The following is a 15,243-nucleotide window of genomic DNA, read 5'->3' as shown; positions in this document are numbered from 1 at the left end:
ATCACTACCAAGGTGATGTTAAGCCATATGTGTGTTTTTCATGGATTTGTCACCAGCTAAGTTGAATGTCAACTTTATTCATTATTTCACATTTCAAACACCTAAGCAATTCTGGAATGTTGCTATTTCTATACAAATGAGCGAGGTTCCCCTTCAACCTGGTTTTCAGTTATCATGGATATGTGACAGGTGTATGTGGACATCAGTGCAAACATTCCCAGGTATAATCTTTTATTTCCTTTCTCTCCCACTTCAAAACAAATTCATTAAATAAAAGAAGTCAGAAGGTCAGGAGACTAGACTGAAAACATATTTGGAAGAAATAAACCCACTTCAGTAACATTAACTAATTCTTAACATTCATGACGTATATGACACTTGACATCAAATTCTCAAGAAATTATCATTCCCTCAAAATATATTGAACATGGCATGGCTTCAGTGAAACACAAGCAACATCAGCAATTAAAAGAGAAACATTTGGGGTGAATCAATAATGTATCAATTTGGTCACTTTGGGAACTGAATTTTGGCAAACTTCCAAAACACCCAAGGAAGGCCCACATTTGGGATGAAGGTAACAAGTGTAAAGTTCCAAAGGAACCAGGCAACTAGCCCTGGGTGGCTACACTGGGGGAGTCCAGAACAAGAAAAATCCAGTAACACATGGTGTGCATGATGCCAGGAGGTAATCTACACTCCTGATTTAGCTACATGGACAGAAGAAATCCCTGCTGGATTTGACAACACTTATCTGAGACCACAGTTTGCCGATGTGCTGTCTTCAGTGTGAGGAACAGGAGAGCGACCGGAAGCTGCTTATGGCCAAGGCCATGATGCATGAACCGGGGCAGCCCTAGCAGTTCACACGGTCTCTGGCACAGGATGCTGACACGGGCAAAGCAGATGAAGAAGACAGTGTTGAAAGGATGAGCCGCAGAGAAAGCCCTAAGCCTCCCAGAGGCGACGGTCAGTGAGGACCTGGGACCGCATCACACGGCCCACAAGCCCTCCTACAGACTGTGACGCAGGAATTTCCGAAGCTGAAATACTACAGTGCAGGAGGTGAAAACTGGACCTATGGTCTGGATCCTAAGGTCTAAAAATAGAACGCAGTAAGAGGCAGTGGCGAGTGTAGAAAACAGGTCTCCTCAAAATGGTTGATGGACCTGGTAATGTTAAATCTTGAGAAGACAAATCTAAGGGAAGAAATGATTACTGATTGTTTTCTGGTCCATTCATTCATTCATGCCTCATCTCCTTCAAGTTTTAGCTGATGGGCACCTGGGTGGCTCAGTCCGTTAAGTGTCCGACTTGGTTTTTGCCTCAGGTCATGATCTCAGGGTCGTGAGATCAAGCCCTGCATTGGGCTCCATGCTCAGCGCAGAGTCTGCTTAAGACTCTCTCTACCTCTCCCTCTGCCCTTCCCCCCTGCATGTACACGTGCTCTCTCTCTCTCAAATAAATCTTTTAAAAAAAAGTTTTGGCTTAAATGTCATTTCTATTTCTATCTTAACTATCCTAGTGAAAACCATATCTACCCCAACTCCCACACTCAGCACCCCTAATGTGCCTCTTCTACTCTATTTTTATAGCATTTATATTCTTTTAATATACTCTATCATGTCCTTATCTATTACATTTACAGTTGGCTTCTCCTCACAAAACTGTAAGCCAGGGCAGAAGATTTTGGGTCTTTTGGTCACCGCTGTGCTCCAGCTTTCTAGAACAGTGCCTACCCTTAGTGGTAAGCACTCATCTGTTGACTGAATGAGTGAATTCAAACATCTGAGAATCTCTGAAATGCCAGGCTAGGAGCTAAATGCTGAAGATTTACGAGATAAATAAGTAAGCCATCATCTCTGCCCTGAGGGAAGTCATGGTCTTGTAGGAGACAGACATAAAATTATACATCATAGTATTAAGCACAGTTAAGGACAGTTATTCCTAAACTGTGAACAAAGTCCTGTGATAACTCAGCGCTGCCGGAGAGAGCGAAGGATTCAGCATGGAAGTGACCCCTGGCTGGGCCCTGCACGACTTACAGGCTCCTGGAATGGCTGGAACCCAGGGGGGATGGAGGGCTGTGAGTCACTGGAGGACAGGATGAAGGTTGGCTATAAAATATACCACACGCCCAGCTCAAAGTCTAGATTTGCCCTGTAGATAATGGAGGGGCTACTGTGTGTGTATGTGTGAGGCAGGGAGCAGGTGATATGATTATCAGGTTTTTTTGCTGCGGAAGATCATCCTAGTTGCACTGCGCAGAATCTTTTAAGATTTTTTTTTTATTTGAGAGAGAGAAAGGGGCTGAGAGAGAGAACACGAGGGAGAGGGAGAAGCAGACTCGAGGGCCCGACGCGGGGCTTGATCCCAGGAGCTCAAGATCATGACCTGAGCCAAAGGTAGATGCTTAACTGACTGAGCCACCCGGGAGCCCCTGCACTGTGCAGAATCCAACAGAATGGGGAGGAGACTAGAGGCAGGAGGCTATCACAAGAATCCAAATGAGAGGATGGTGGGCTGAACTAAGACGGCAGCTTGGGGATGGTGAGGACATCCAGGGAAAAAGGAAAAACTCAGAGCTCAGAACCAGCCAGGACCTAGGGGGATGCAGATGCCAAGAGAGCATCCTAACCCCCCCTCAAAAAAAGCCTTCAAATATTTACAGACTGCTATCTAAATTTGTCCTCTGATCAAAAACACAACACCGGACAAAGCAGACAGAGGGCAGGCCATGTTCCACAAGTCTTACAGAACGAAATGACCAAAACAGGAGCACTGGTCAGAGGAACAGCACCTGGCCACAATGGTTAGCACGTGTCTAAGAAATGTACAGTTTCAGAGGAAGAAGGTCCCCAACACAGAAACTGTTTTTCTTTGTCAACAACAGAATTCCATCGAATCTACCCACAGCGTCTCTCAAGATAACCCCAGCTGCCTAACCCCCAACTCTCAAACTTCATCAGGACTCTCCTCCAGCAAAACTCATTAATTACTTGCCTAATCATGACCCGAGTTCCAGGACCTTCACTCAGAACCTCCCTGCCTCCTGAGAGAAGACTCGGCCTGTGTGCCCCTCATTTTTTCCCCTGGCCACCGAGGCATCTGGATAACAGCATGTGGAGAATAAATCAGATGATTCCAAGATGTCGTCCCTTCCACGCACGAAGGCTGGGCTACGACACTGGCCTGGAGGGGCAGTCAGGACAGCTGGCTTTAATTGCACCATACCTACCTGGGCTAAAGCAAAACCCGAGCCCATCCCCTGCCTACTCCTGCAGCAGGTTTTATCTTCTTCAGACACTTGGACTGGCTAACTCCTCTGCTCAAACCTTCAGGTGGTTTCCCCTGCCCAAGGTGCCCAAATCAGCCTCGACATGCTCCCAGCTCCAATCAGGTAGGTCTCTCTTCCACCTAGTGGAATTCCCACTACTCCAAACAAATACCTCTCCTTTTTCCTTCCTCTGTACTTTGTGGTTCCCAACCCTGGCGGTACTTTGGAGTCACCTGTGGAGCTTTTAAAACTATGCCCTTGCAGGGAAGGGAAGGGAACTGGGGAGAGGAAGGGGGAGCTGGGAGTGAAAGGGCAGGAAGGGGGGCACCTGGGTGGCTCAGTGGGTTAAGTGTCTGCCTTCGGCTCAGGTCATGATCTCAGGGTCGTGAGACTGAGCCCCAGGTGGGGCTCTGTGTTGGGTGCGAAGCCTGCTTGGGACTTTCTCTCTCTCTCTCTCTCCCTATCTCCCTCTGCCCCTCCCCAATTCTGCTTGCACATGTTCTCTCTCAAAAAAAAAAAAATTTTTTTTTCAAGGGGTTCAGAGGCCCCTTAACCAATCCCCTAAGCAAGTGTTCCCTGTGGGACATGAACCACAAACCAGTCCTTTCCTAGCATGGAGATGAGATGTAGGAGTTAGAGGGTAAATGCCTTGCCCATGGACAAAGAAGGAGCAGATCTGGGTCCAGACCCTGATCTCTTGATCATTCCATTAAATTCCCTTGGCTCGGCATTTCCACAGATGGCTTCAACCCCAGCAGCAGCAATCTGATCATCTAGGGCACACGACGCAACAGTCACAGAGGCCGGGGTTGGCATCTGGCCATACCACGTGCACTATCAGGGCCTTAAGATCACACCACTTAAACTCTTACTCACAGACACGTCAATAGACATAACACCTAATACTTTAAACCAAATTGAGTTTTCTTTTTATTTTTTTTATCACACACACAATTCTTTCTTACTTTATTTTTTTTTAAGATTTTATTTATTTATTTGCCAGAGAGAGAGAGATCGAGTGAGCACAAGCAGGAGTAGGGGCAGGAAGAGGGAGAAGCAGACTCCCCGCCGAGCAGGGAGCCCAATGGGGGACATGATCCCGGGACCCTGGGATCATGACCTGAGCCGAAGACAGACCCTTAACTGACTAAGACACCCAGGTGTCCCCCAAATTGAGTTTTCAACCTTTTTTCACCTTTGCAGTTTCTAAAGAAAATACAGTTGACCCTGAATGACACAGGCTTGAATTGCGCAGGTCCACATACACCTGGACTTTTTTTTTTTTTTAACAAATCCAGTGCAGTATTGGAAATGTATTTTCCCTTCCTTATGGTTTTCTTAATAACATTTTCTTTTCTCTTACTTTATTGTAAGAACATATGCAAAATATGTGTTAACAAAGTGTTTAGGTTCACCATCAGGCTGCCAGTAGACTATCAGCAGGTCAGTTTTCGGGGAGTCAAAAGTGATACAAGGATTTTGGATAGAGCGTGGAGTCGGCACCCCTAACCCCCATGTTGTTCAAGGGCCACCTGTCCATCCTTACCCAAAACTCACCCTCTTCTCCCGGAGAGCTGGGCTATCGTCCCCGAGGGCCAGGCGGGAAGCACGGGACCGGAACTCGGCTAGGCCCAGGATCGGCAGGTACTCGTGGTTCAAGCTGTTGTCATTGGCGATCTTCTGCTCTACCTTCCTCACGACCGGCAAAACCCAGGGCTGGCTGTCATCTGTGCGATAAGCTGGGACATGGCAAAGAGTCACGTCAGAGAGAGGAGGCAGGCTTCATTCAAGTAAGAGCTGGTGCTGGGACTGGAGGGCCAACCACCTCCTTCCATCAAACAGGACAGGGAGCAAAATGAAAGTAAAGCTCATTCACTGACTGCCCGCCTGCTCCAGGCCAGGCACTGGGCTAGGTGCATGCAGGCAGGACAGCCATGGTTCCTACCCTGAGCTCTTAAATATGTGACCGCGAAAAGACAGAATGCTGAAATGAAGCTGGGATATCACAGAGCCTGACAGACGGGAAGAGTGCACGAGCGAGCACGCCGCACGCTCAGAAACACCTTACAGTTGCTCTGTTGATCGTCCTAGCACACTGAGCTCTGGAAAGCCCTGAGCCCAGAATCTTCCTCCTTCTGCATCTCCCCAGGAGATTTCCGGAAAAGTGCTAGGTGCTACTTCACATGACTGCTGCCACTTCAAACATAAAATACGGAGAGGGGGTGGCAGAAGGGGGAAGGCTACCTCCTCCTCTTGTCCTGGAAGAACAGAAGCGGAACAAATCGTGAGCAAAGGCCCCAGGGCTGAAGATTCCAGCAGATGGTTACACAAATGACCCAACAACCTATTTGATATCCGCACACATCTCTGTCCTCTCTCTGCCACTGCTGGCCATTTTGCCTGTCCCTCCTACTTCATATTCCACACTTTTATCGACCTAAATGTATCTATTTCATAATACTTAGTCTTGCCTACAGCAAATTCCTAAGCCCCTCGACACTAAAAGTATTTTTAGTCCCGTTATCCTATCACTGATTTTTTTCCCCCTCTAGTACAGTATGATTATCTCAGGCTTATAGCTTTAGAGGGCAACTGCTGGGGCTTGCACCCAAGCCAGTGATTTGAGCAGATGCCTCACAGGGGCCATTTGACTCTGCTGGAATGTTTAGGTCTCCAACAGACCCACACAAACACATTCTTTTTTTATAGCTGCGTAACTCATGAGTATACCATAATTTGTTTTGCCAGTCTCTTGTTGATGGATATTTGAGTTGCTTCCAATCTTTGGCTATTACAAAACAATACTTCAGTGAACAACCTCATATGTCATCTTCCATGTAAATATATCTGTAGGATGCAAGGTTGAAAATGGAAGAGTAGGCTAAGAAGTATGTGTATTTGCAGTTTTGACAGATATATCCAAATTGACCTCCATAGGGATTTTATCAGTTAAAACTCCTACCATCAATGTGTGTCTGCTTCCCACAGCTTCATCCAGCGTAAATTTTTGCCAGTATGAGGATGCAAATGGTACCTCAGAGTAGTTTTAATCTGCATTTCTCTTATTATGAATGCAATTGGGCATTTTTCTTATTTACTTACATTCTTATTTATTTAAGTGGGCTCCATGCCCAGCGTGGAGCCCAACACGGGACTTAAACTCATGATCCTGAGATCAAGAAATGAGCAGAGATCAAGAGTTGGAGACTTAACCGACTGAGCCACTCAGGCGCCCCCATTTTTCCCATTTATGATCCATTTACAACACAATTTTAGTGGCTAGGCAACATTCCTTTCCACGCATACTTAACTATTTGTGTTGCTTTTGATGATTTGATATTATAAACACTGTGATAAATGTCCTTCTATCTTTACATATATTCATGAGTGTTCCCTTAAAGTTTCTAGATGTAAAATTACACTCAAAAGTTATACAACAAATAAGACTTTATAAGATCATTTTGATTTGGGGTCTTTCTTCTATCAACTAACTCTACCATCTAGGAATGTGTCATCTACAAATCTGATAAGCATCTCAAACTAGTAATAAGAATGTGGACGGTGGACGGAGCTGCAGCCACTGATGAGCCACTAGTCTCTGGGTAGGGTGGCTGTGCCTCACCATACAATCATAACATTCACATGCTACGCCCTGACCTACTAAACTCCTTCCAAACCAGTCAAAAAGCCTACTTTATCAGGTGGGATTAGGCCTGTTGTTTTTTTTTTTTTAAGATTTTATTTATTGGGGCTCCTGGGTGGCTCAGTCGTTAAGCGTCTCCCTTCAGCTCAGGTCATGATCCCAGGGTCCTGGGATCGAGCCCCGCATCGGGCTCCCTGCTCCCTGGGAAGCCTGCTTCTCCCTCTCCCACTCGCCCTGCTTGTGTTCCCTCTCTCGCTGTGTCTCTCTATCAAATAAATAAAATATTAAAAAAATTTTTTTATTTACTTGAGAAAGAGCAAGAGCGAGAGCTGCATGTGCGTGTGCAAGAGCAGGTGGGAGGGGCAGAGGGGAGGGAGAAGCAGACACCCCCCCCCGCCCCCCGCCAAGCAGGGAGCCCATGCGGGACTTGATCCCAGGACCCCGGGATCATGACCCGAGCTGAAAACATATGCTTAACCAACTGAGCCACCCAGGCACCCCTGGTCTGGTTTTTTTAAAGAGATACCAAAATAACCACTTTGAAGTAAGAGTCGTCCCTGAAGGAAATCTATGATCACAATGCTACCATTGTTCATGATATTCTTGGAATTCTTCTTTTGGAATTATTTTTAGACACGATATCTCATTATTTTGAATATCCTCAATGGTGCCAAATCTTTGTCCTTTGAAAGTAAATTTGATTTTTGGAAATGGAACTTGCAGCAAGAGCAAACACATCTTTAAACCACACAGAAGGGATACTATTTAGATGTAAAATGTGGGTGTTCATAGAAAAACCAATTCTATTATGCTTCACATCTGTGTTTGGAAGTTATGTATATTACATAATTATGGCATATGTATTATATTTATGATAACATGTCATTTGTAAACCATGTATTAGAAATAACAAGGAAAGATGAAAAAGTCCCAGAACTGCTGTTCTTACCCATACGGTATATTCTGTGCTACTCTAGTCATATGACTAGACGCGAGGAGGCATTGTGTCTATATTGTGACAAAAGAGAAATTGGCCAACTTATACCTCCCCTGCCTTCTTCCCCATCCAGTTTCTCCCAGGTTCAGTTCCAGATTTATTCCCCATGCCTTGCCTAAATGCCCTAATGAAGCAGAACAGCCAAAGGCTCTTGGGTGATTAGAGCAATGAGGTCAAGCATTATTAACAACTATGATTCCTGCTCTCCCAGGAGATTTTCATTTCTGTTTGTCAGATCCAGGAGTTTCTCATTCATGTTTTCATTCACTCACTCATTTAACAAGGACTTACTGAATCCACAGAGAACCAGACACTGGCTACAAGTAGCTACACAGAAATGGGTAAGGTCAAATAAGATACTGTCTGCCTTGAAGGAAACATAGAATATACAGCCCTTAATTCTCTTGTAACGAGTCAGGGAAGATTTTACAGAGATGAGGGATGAAAGATGAATAAGAATTTAAAAGGTAGTCAGGGAAAGGGCATTCCAGCGTAGAAGAGGAGACTTCCCTTCCACCCTTCTAGGTTCTTTGGCTGGTCTACTAATTAAATTGCCATAACAGATTAACAGGAGAAAAACAAAAGTTTAATAACCTCTGCCACCTGAATACATGGGAGAGACCCAAGAAAACTGAGTAACTCTCCAAAGTAGCCAAAGCCATAACCTTAAATACCGCCTTCAGCTAAAGACAAAAGATGTTGGGTGTGGGGAGTCAGTTCCTGGGAGGTGACCAGTAAAAGCACAGGAAACAAGAGAAAGGTCGTGATGCAGATTTAAGCCCCGCCTCTCCACTGATAAAATTCCTCCAGATTTAGAGTCATCTGAAAGAAGCATTCTTACAAATGGATATTTCCCTTATAAATGTAAATGTTTCTTATAAAAGGGTAACTTCTACTTGGTTTTCAGAGCTTCGCCTGTATTTGCAGTTTCTTAAAAATAACCAGCTTAGGGCATATTTGTGGGGGGGGGCGGTACATTTTGCTTCCCTTCACCAGACTGAGGGAACACCTGTCTAAAGGTCCAAGAGGCTTGGAGACATGATGGTTTTGAGGATCTGCATTTTTATGGCTCAGACATAGGACCATGGAGGAATACCGGTTAAAGAGTCTTGAAGGCCGTCCTCATCTAAGGAAGGTCATTTCAATGGGGAAACCACTGAAAGCATTTAAACAAGAGGGTGATAAACTGCAAAGGGTAACAGAGATGGATCATTAAGTTAGGTGGGTACTGCAATAATTCAGAAAGGGAATAATGAAGTCTTCGATTCAGGTAGTGGCAGCAAGGAAAAAGAAAACAGGAGATAGTCAAAATAGACTTATGAGGTAGAAAATACAGAACCTAATGACCAAATAAATTGACGTGGGATCAAGGAAAGGACGACAAATAACTCAGAAGTCTCTCTAGTCTGGATAAAGGCTGGTGGTGATGCGGGGAGGTGGGGGTGGGGTGGGAAGGTGGTCTGACTAAGACATAAAACATAAGCAGAAAAAAAAGATTGAAGGGAAGGTGGAAATGATGAGTTGTGTTTTAAACATGTTGAATTTGAGGTGGTTGTAGGATGTGTCTAGCAAACTGTACCAAGTATGGGTCTGGCATTCAGGGAAAAAGTGCAGGATGGAAAGAAAGATTTCATAATTATAGACATCGATGGTACCTGAGCCATAGTAATAACAAGGACTTACTGAACACTTAGTAGCTATAAGGCATTGTGCTAAGTGCTTTACTTTTTCTTCTAACCCCCATTTAATTCCTATAATGACTTACAATATAGATACTACGATCTGGAAACTGAGGTCAGAAGAGTTGAATAATTTGCCCAAGATCAAATGGATTGTAAGAGCTAAGCTGTCATACTATTAAGTTCATGGATCCATGTGTTCTTTTTAAGAGCAAGAGAAAGCCTGAAGCAAGCAGGCCCCAGAGGCCTGTGTGAGGGGCCTATCAGCAGGCTCCCCAGCAGGCTCCCCAGTTCCAGGCACCTCTGCCCTTCTCCATGGGTACAAGTTCTTTTAGAGAAGTCACACAAGTTTCAGGCGAGTGCAGCAGTGTTGCTTTCCAGAAGAAAGGAAAACACAGAGAATTAAATGATCAAACCATCCCCCTACCCTCCTCTGAACATCTCCACTTCCCTCCCCCCAGCCCCAGGAGCCCCTGCACATATGTATGCCTCTTAAGGCCCTTTTCCAACTAGAGTCATGGGAAGAGGGCCAGGGAGTATTCAGAGACACCTGACACAACACATATATCCAACAATTTTATGTGAAGATGCTAGAAATCCACATTAAAGACCACAACAAATATTAAAATAAGAGTAGACTATCTGGAACCAAAGGAAGCTCAGTCTACATGACAGACAGACAGGAGTCTATGAAGAAATGTCTTGCTTCAGGCTGCAGCAGGCTAGACCCATGTCTCCCCTGCCCTTGAAGCACTAAAACGGTCAGCTAGGAGCACGTCACACTTAAAATGTGATGCTCTGCAAGCTGTCCATCGACAGATGAATGGATAAAGAAGATGTGGTATATATACACAATAGAATATTATGCAGCCATCAAAAGGAATGAGATCTTGCCATTTGCAACGACGTGGATGGAACTGGAGGGTGTTATGCTGAGTGAAATAAGTCAATCAGAGAAAGACATGTATCATATGACCTCACTGATCTGAGGAATTCTTAATCTCAGGCAACAAACTGAGGGTTGCTAGAGTGGTGGGGGGTGGGAGGGACGGGGTGGCTGGGTGATAGACATTGGGGAGGGTATGTGCTATGGGGAGCGCTGTGAATTGTGCAAGACTGTTGGATCACAGATCTGTACCTCTGAAACAAATAATGCAATATATGTTAAGAAAATAAAAAGAAGAAGAAGATAGCAGGAGGGGAAGAATGAAGGGGAGTAAGTCGGAGGGGGAGACGAACCATGAGAGACAATGAACTCTGAAAAACAAACTGAGGGTTCTAGAGGGGAGGAGATGGATTAGCCTGGTGATGGGTATTAAAGAGGGCACATTCTGCGTGGAGCACTGGGTGTTATGCACAAACAGTGTGAATCATGGAACACTACATCAAAAACTAATGATGTAATGTATGGTGATTAACATAACAATAAAAATTAAAAAAATAAAAAATAAAATGTGATGCTCTGCTTTAACGATAAAGAAATTATGGAAACAGTCACAGCAAGAATATCTCTGGAGCAACTCTCGGCAAGTAGAAACTAGGCAGTGAAAGTATAGTTGCAGCTTAAACACGTCCAACATCACTAGAACTTGAGCTGGATAATCTCCACTGGATTTTATCTTAACGTGGGGGGGGGGAAGTACCTTCCCCAAAGTCAGTGATTACTTACATTTCCTTCACAAAGGATATATTTGGGGATGTGTGTTAACTAGAGCTAGGACATAGAAAAGCTGGAAGGAGACCTCTTATTCGACTCTAATCAGACCCTTATCTGAGCACCTGCCATCCACAAAAAAGAGATCATAAAAAAATATTTATATGACACTTTTCACTTATATATCACATTTCACACATAATTATTCATTTAATCCTCAGCCAACTGATGAGGCCAGTAACATCATTATCCTACACGTAATGTGCTAGTGAATCTTCGAGTAGAATTTTAGAGAGAGATCATTCCATCCCCCACTCATTTAACAGACTGAGTTCCAGGATGTTAAATAGCCCTCCCAAGGTCACGTTGCTGGACTGCAGGGATGGCCTGTACTCAGAATCTCCCAGCTCTTCCCACTACAGTGCACTGGCAGCCTCTGGACCACCTGAAGGACCCAAAACAGAGGAGAGGACAGTTCCATCACCAATAGCTGTATGAGCTGGGGCAAACTGCTTCATCCATCTGGGCTTCAGCTTCCTTATGTCTCAAACAATCCTCCATAGTTGTAAGCATTAAATAAGATTAAATGCATAAATCATCTGTTCATGGTAAGGAGGGGCAGTTCCTGGGTTCCTGGGAAACATGACAAAAGCACCGTCACAGGTGAGGTGACCACCTGAACTGCAAACTCTACTTCCGAGCCGATCACTTCTGGCCTGAGCTGGCAGGGTGCTTTTTCTCTGCGCGAGCAGTTTATTTCTGAACCAAAGTCAGAAATGATTTCATTTTGCAGTTCTTAAGCTGAAAATTTTTATGCAACATCTTCTGTGCAACCTATCCGAAGAAATGCCGAAACAACAATAATAGTATCAGAAATGCCAAAACAACTCTTACATAACCCCTACTTTTCTGCCAGATACTATTCTAAGTGTTTGATTCTCACAAAAACCCTGTAAGATAGTTTAATGGTAACTGAGTCAAAAAAAAAAATTGAACATTTTTAAAAGATGTATTTAGGTCAACATCAACATATCTATCTGGCCCTAAATAAATACTTGGAGGTTTTAAATTGGATTTAAATTAAGAGCTTGAATGGTGCCCAATTCCGATTCAACTCAAGGCAACCTTTCAATACTTCTCCCACTCAGGTGCCTGCTAAAAACATCACTTACTCGGGCGCCTGGGTGGCTCAGTCGGTTAAGCGTCTGCCTTCGGCTCAGGTCATGATCCCAGGGTCCTGGGATCGAGTCCCGCGTTGGGCTCCCTGCTTATCGGGGAGTCTGCTTCTCCCTCTCCCTCTGCCGCTCCACCCCCCACTTGTGCTCTCTTGCTCTCAAATAAATAAATAAAATCTTAAAAAAAATAAAAATAAAAACATCACTTACTCTCCATGGCTGAAACTATGTGGTATTTACTTTTTAAAAAATGCTTTATTACAGAAAATTTCAAACATATACAAAAGTCACAAGAATGACATAATGGATGCCCATGTACCCATTACCTAGCTTCAACAAACCATGCTTTTTAATGGCTTTTTTCTCACCCCTATCCCATACTCCTTAGTGAAGACTTATTTTTAACAGGTCCTATGTACAGTCAGTATAGGAAGTCTGATTCTGAACCTCCTTCTCACCACCATCTACTACAAATAGTTCAATTTTCTCTTTCCAAAATTTCTGGTCCTTTTACTCTAAATCTGTTCCTTAGCACAGAACATCATCATACTCATTTTCTTCAACCTGGCTGGTCTTTGTGTGTGGTCAAGTGTCTTTGAGGCTTCAAACATTCAAATGAGGATGATAAGAAATAACAAATTCACCAAAGGGTAGAGTTGTTCTGAGGCACTCCAGTCTAAACCCTTCTCTTGCAGAAGGGGAAACTGAGAGCCATACTCTGAGCTGTCCAAGGTGAAGAAATACAAGCAAGAACTGAGGAACTGAAGACAAGAATGTGTGAAAAGTGAGCTACTTCCTTTCCACTCTTTCCACTCCTTCCCACCATCTCTACCCATCCTACCACATCTGTGAGGGCCAGAATATTATTCCCAGATCCTCCCAGACTGCATTAACCTGTCTCAGAAGCATTTTAGATTTCTATTTATTTCACACCTTGATCCTAAAACCCTTGAGACCAAAACCAAGCCTCAGTCTTCCCCCCAAGGCTTGGTAAAGTGCTGACTGATTGTGACCTACCTGGTAGTCACTCAAATATTTACTGACCCAGACCAGAGCACCCTAAGGCTTAGAGTTCTCCTTCATCTATTCTCCAGCAACCAGGACATCAAGCCTGTCAGGATTCCTAGCTTCCTCCCTCTCCTTACGTTCTCTGGCCTCCCCATTCATTAACAGGCGAAAGGATGTAGTAGAAAAAGCACAGAATGGGGAATCGGAAAAACTGGATTTGTGTCCTGGCTACTAGACCTGTACTGTGGACCTTGGACACATCTCCTTTTTCCAGGGACTCCACATGCCCATCTGTAAAATGGGCAGGTTGAAAAACAGCCTCGTGATTCTTGCTTCCTCTCTAGCCAGCGCCAAGCTGGGCCTCGGCCTCTCCCACTGTACCCACCGCCCGGGTTAGGTCCGCTCCACTCGCCAGGCTGCTCCTACTCGCTGCATCTTTACCTCCGACTCCCAGGTTGACCTTGCGGGGGTCCGGATCCTCCCGGAAGTCGGCAGTGAGCTTAAAGACCAGGACCGGCTGGGCCTGCGGAACCTCGGCGAACACAGACGGAGGTGCCATGGCAGGAGAGTTCGAGACAGCTGAGAGGTCTCACTCCGCGTTTGGAGCCACTGGATCGGGTCTAGCCACGGTGCCTGGAGGAGACTCTCACCTTCACCTAGCCGGCAGGGGCGGGCCCGCGGCCTCCAATGGTCTAGCTGCGTCCGGAACTTGGCAACGCGGTTAACCAATCGCGAGCTTCTGACGCAGCAAGGACAGGAGGGAGGGGATGCTATTAGCCAATCCAAGCAGGGAATCTTATCGGAGGCCAGGCACGATGCAACCAATGCCCTGTACGCCGGCCGAGGGGGGGGACCAGGACTGGGGTTGATTGGCAGAGCGGACTCCTATGGCTGAGGGCGTTCTTCCTGGGGCCTCCGGTGCTGAGGGGAGGAGCCGAGCGGCCCGGGGGCGCCGGAGGTGGCCTCCCTGACCTTCGAGGGCCCGGCGAGGAGGGAGGTGGCCGGCGGCAATTCCGGAGGACCGGCCTTCCGGCACCCATGGGCAGGCGTTCTCGGTGCCGGGCCCCGCAGCTCGCGCTTTCCTGACCCGGGCTGGCAGCCAGATCCCCGGCGTCCGCGCTCGGGACGGAAAGTCCTTGGCCTGAACGTTCAGCTCCGGAGCCCGCGGGGGCGACCCTGACCCTCCCGGCCGTCAGTTCGGCCTGAAGAAAATGAGTGGGCCCCCTGCCTGACTTTCAGGCAGGGGACATCCTACGAAAAGTGGGCGCGTGACCTTGAATTCCTTTTTGCCGCTCTTAGAGTTTGACATTTTTGCTCCCCTTTCCTTACGAAGCGGGGCCTAGTCCTCAGGGCCCTTCAGGATCTGGGCACGGCGTCCCTCTCCAGCTTTGCTCCCACGTACGCACTCAACCAGATCTTGCTGACATCAGCTGGCAGGTACCCAAACTGCCTCTTCTTTTAGTCTGGCTGTTCCTTCCTCCCCAGCTCCCCTCTCCACCTGGTGACCTTCAAGACCCATAGTAAATAAATGCCTCCTTCGTAAAGACTTTCCCTAACCCCTACTCTGGTCAGAATCCGCCGCTCTTTTCCTGTGCTTCTGTACCCTGTTGGCAATATTACCATTTCAGAAAATGCCCTAGTTAAGAACCTAGCTCTGGAGCCGGACCACCTAGGTTTAGATTCTGGCTCTCGTTTACTGACTTAGGCAGGTTTAGGCAAGTGACTTAACCTCTCTGTTCCTTCTCCGTAAAGTGGAGATAATAGTATTTTCCTTAGGGCTGTTGTGGGGATTATATGAGCTGATACATAT

The 15,243-nt window shown here is 45.9% G+C and overlaps 1 protein-coding gene across 1 annotated transcript in view; it reads right to left on the bottom strand.

The window, feature by feature from the left end:
- The window catches only part of GOT1 (glutamic-oxaloacetic transaminase 1), a 30,797-nt gene extending 16,671 nt beyond the window's left edge, over window positions 1-14,126 (bottom strand). The window contains exons 1-2 of the mRNA XM_028098704.2: window positions 13,875-14,126; window positions 4,835-5,016 (exon numbers count right to left, since the gene is read on the bottom strand). Of these exons, the coding sequence (XP_027954505.1) occupies window positions 4,835-5,016; window positions 13,875-13,992 (300 nt within the window). The 5' untranslated portion in view covers window positions 13,993-14,126. The remainder of the gene's footprint in view (window positions 1-4,834; window positions 5,017-13,874) is intronic.
- Between the last annotated feature and the right edge of the window lie 1,117 nt (window positions 14,127-15,243).

This window comes from Eumetopias jubatus, unplaced genomic scaffold (assembly GCF_037043125.1).
Source record: "Eumetopias jubatus isolate StellerSeaLion01/CBP00866 unplaced genomic scaffold, mEumJub1_p1.0 scaffold_17, whole genome shotgun sequence".
In the NCBI taxonomy this organism is placed as follows: Eukaryota; Metazoa; Chordata; class Mammalia; order Carnivora; family Otariidae; genus Eumetopias; species Eumetopias jubatus.
Note: the sequence above shows the minus strand (reverse complement) of the source record. Positions and strands in the feature narration are given on the sequence as shown.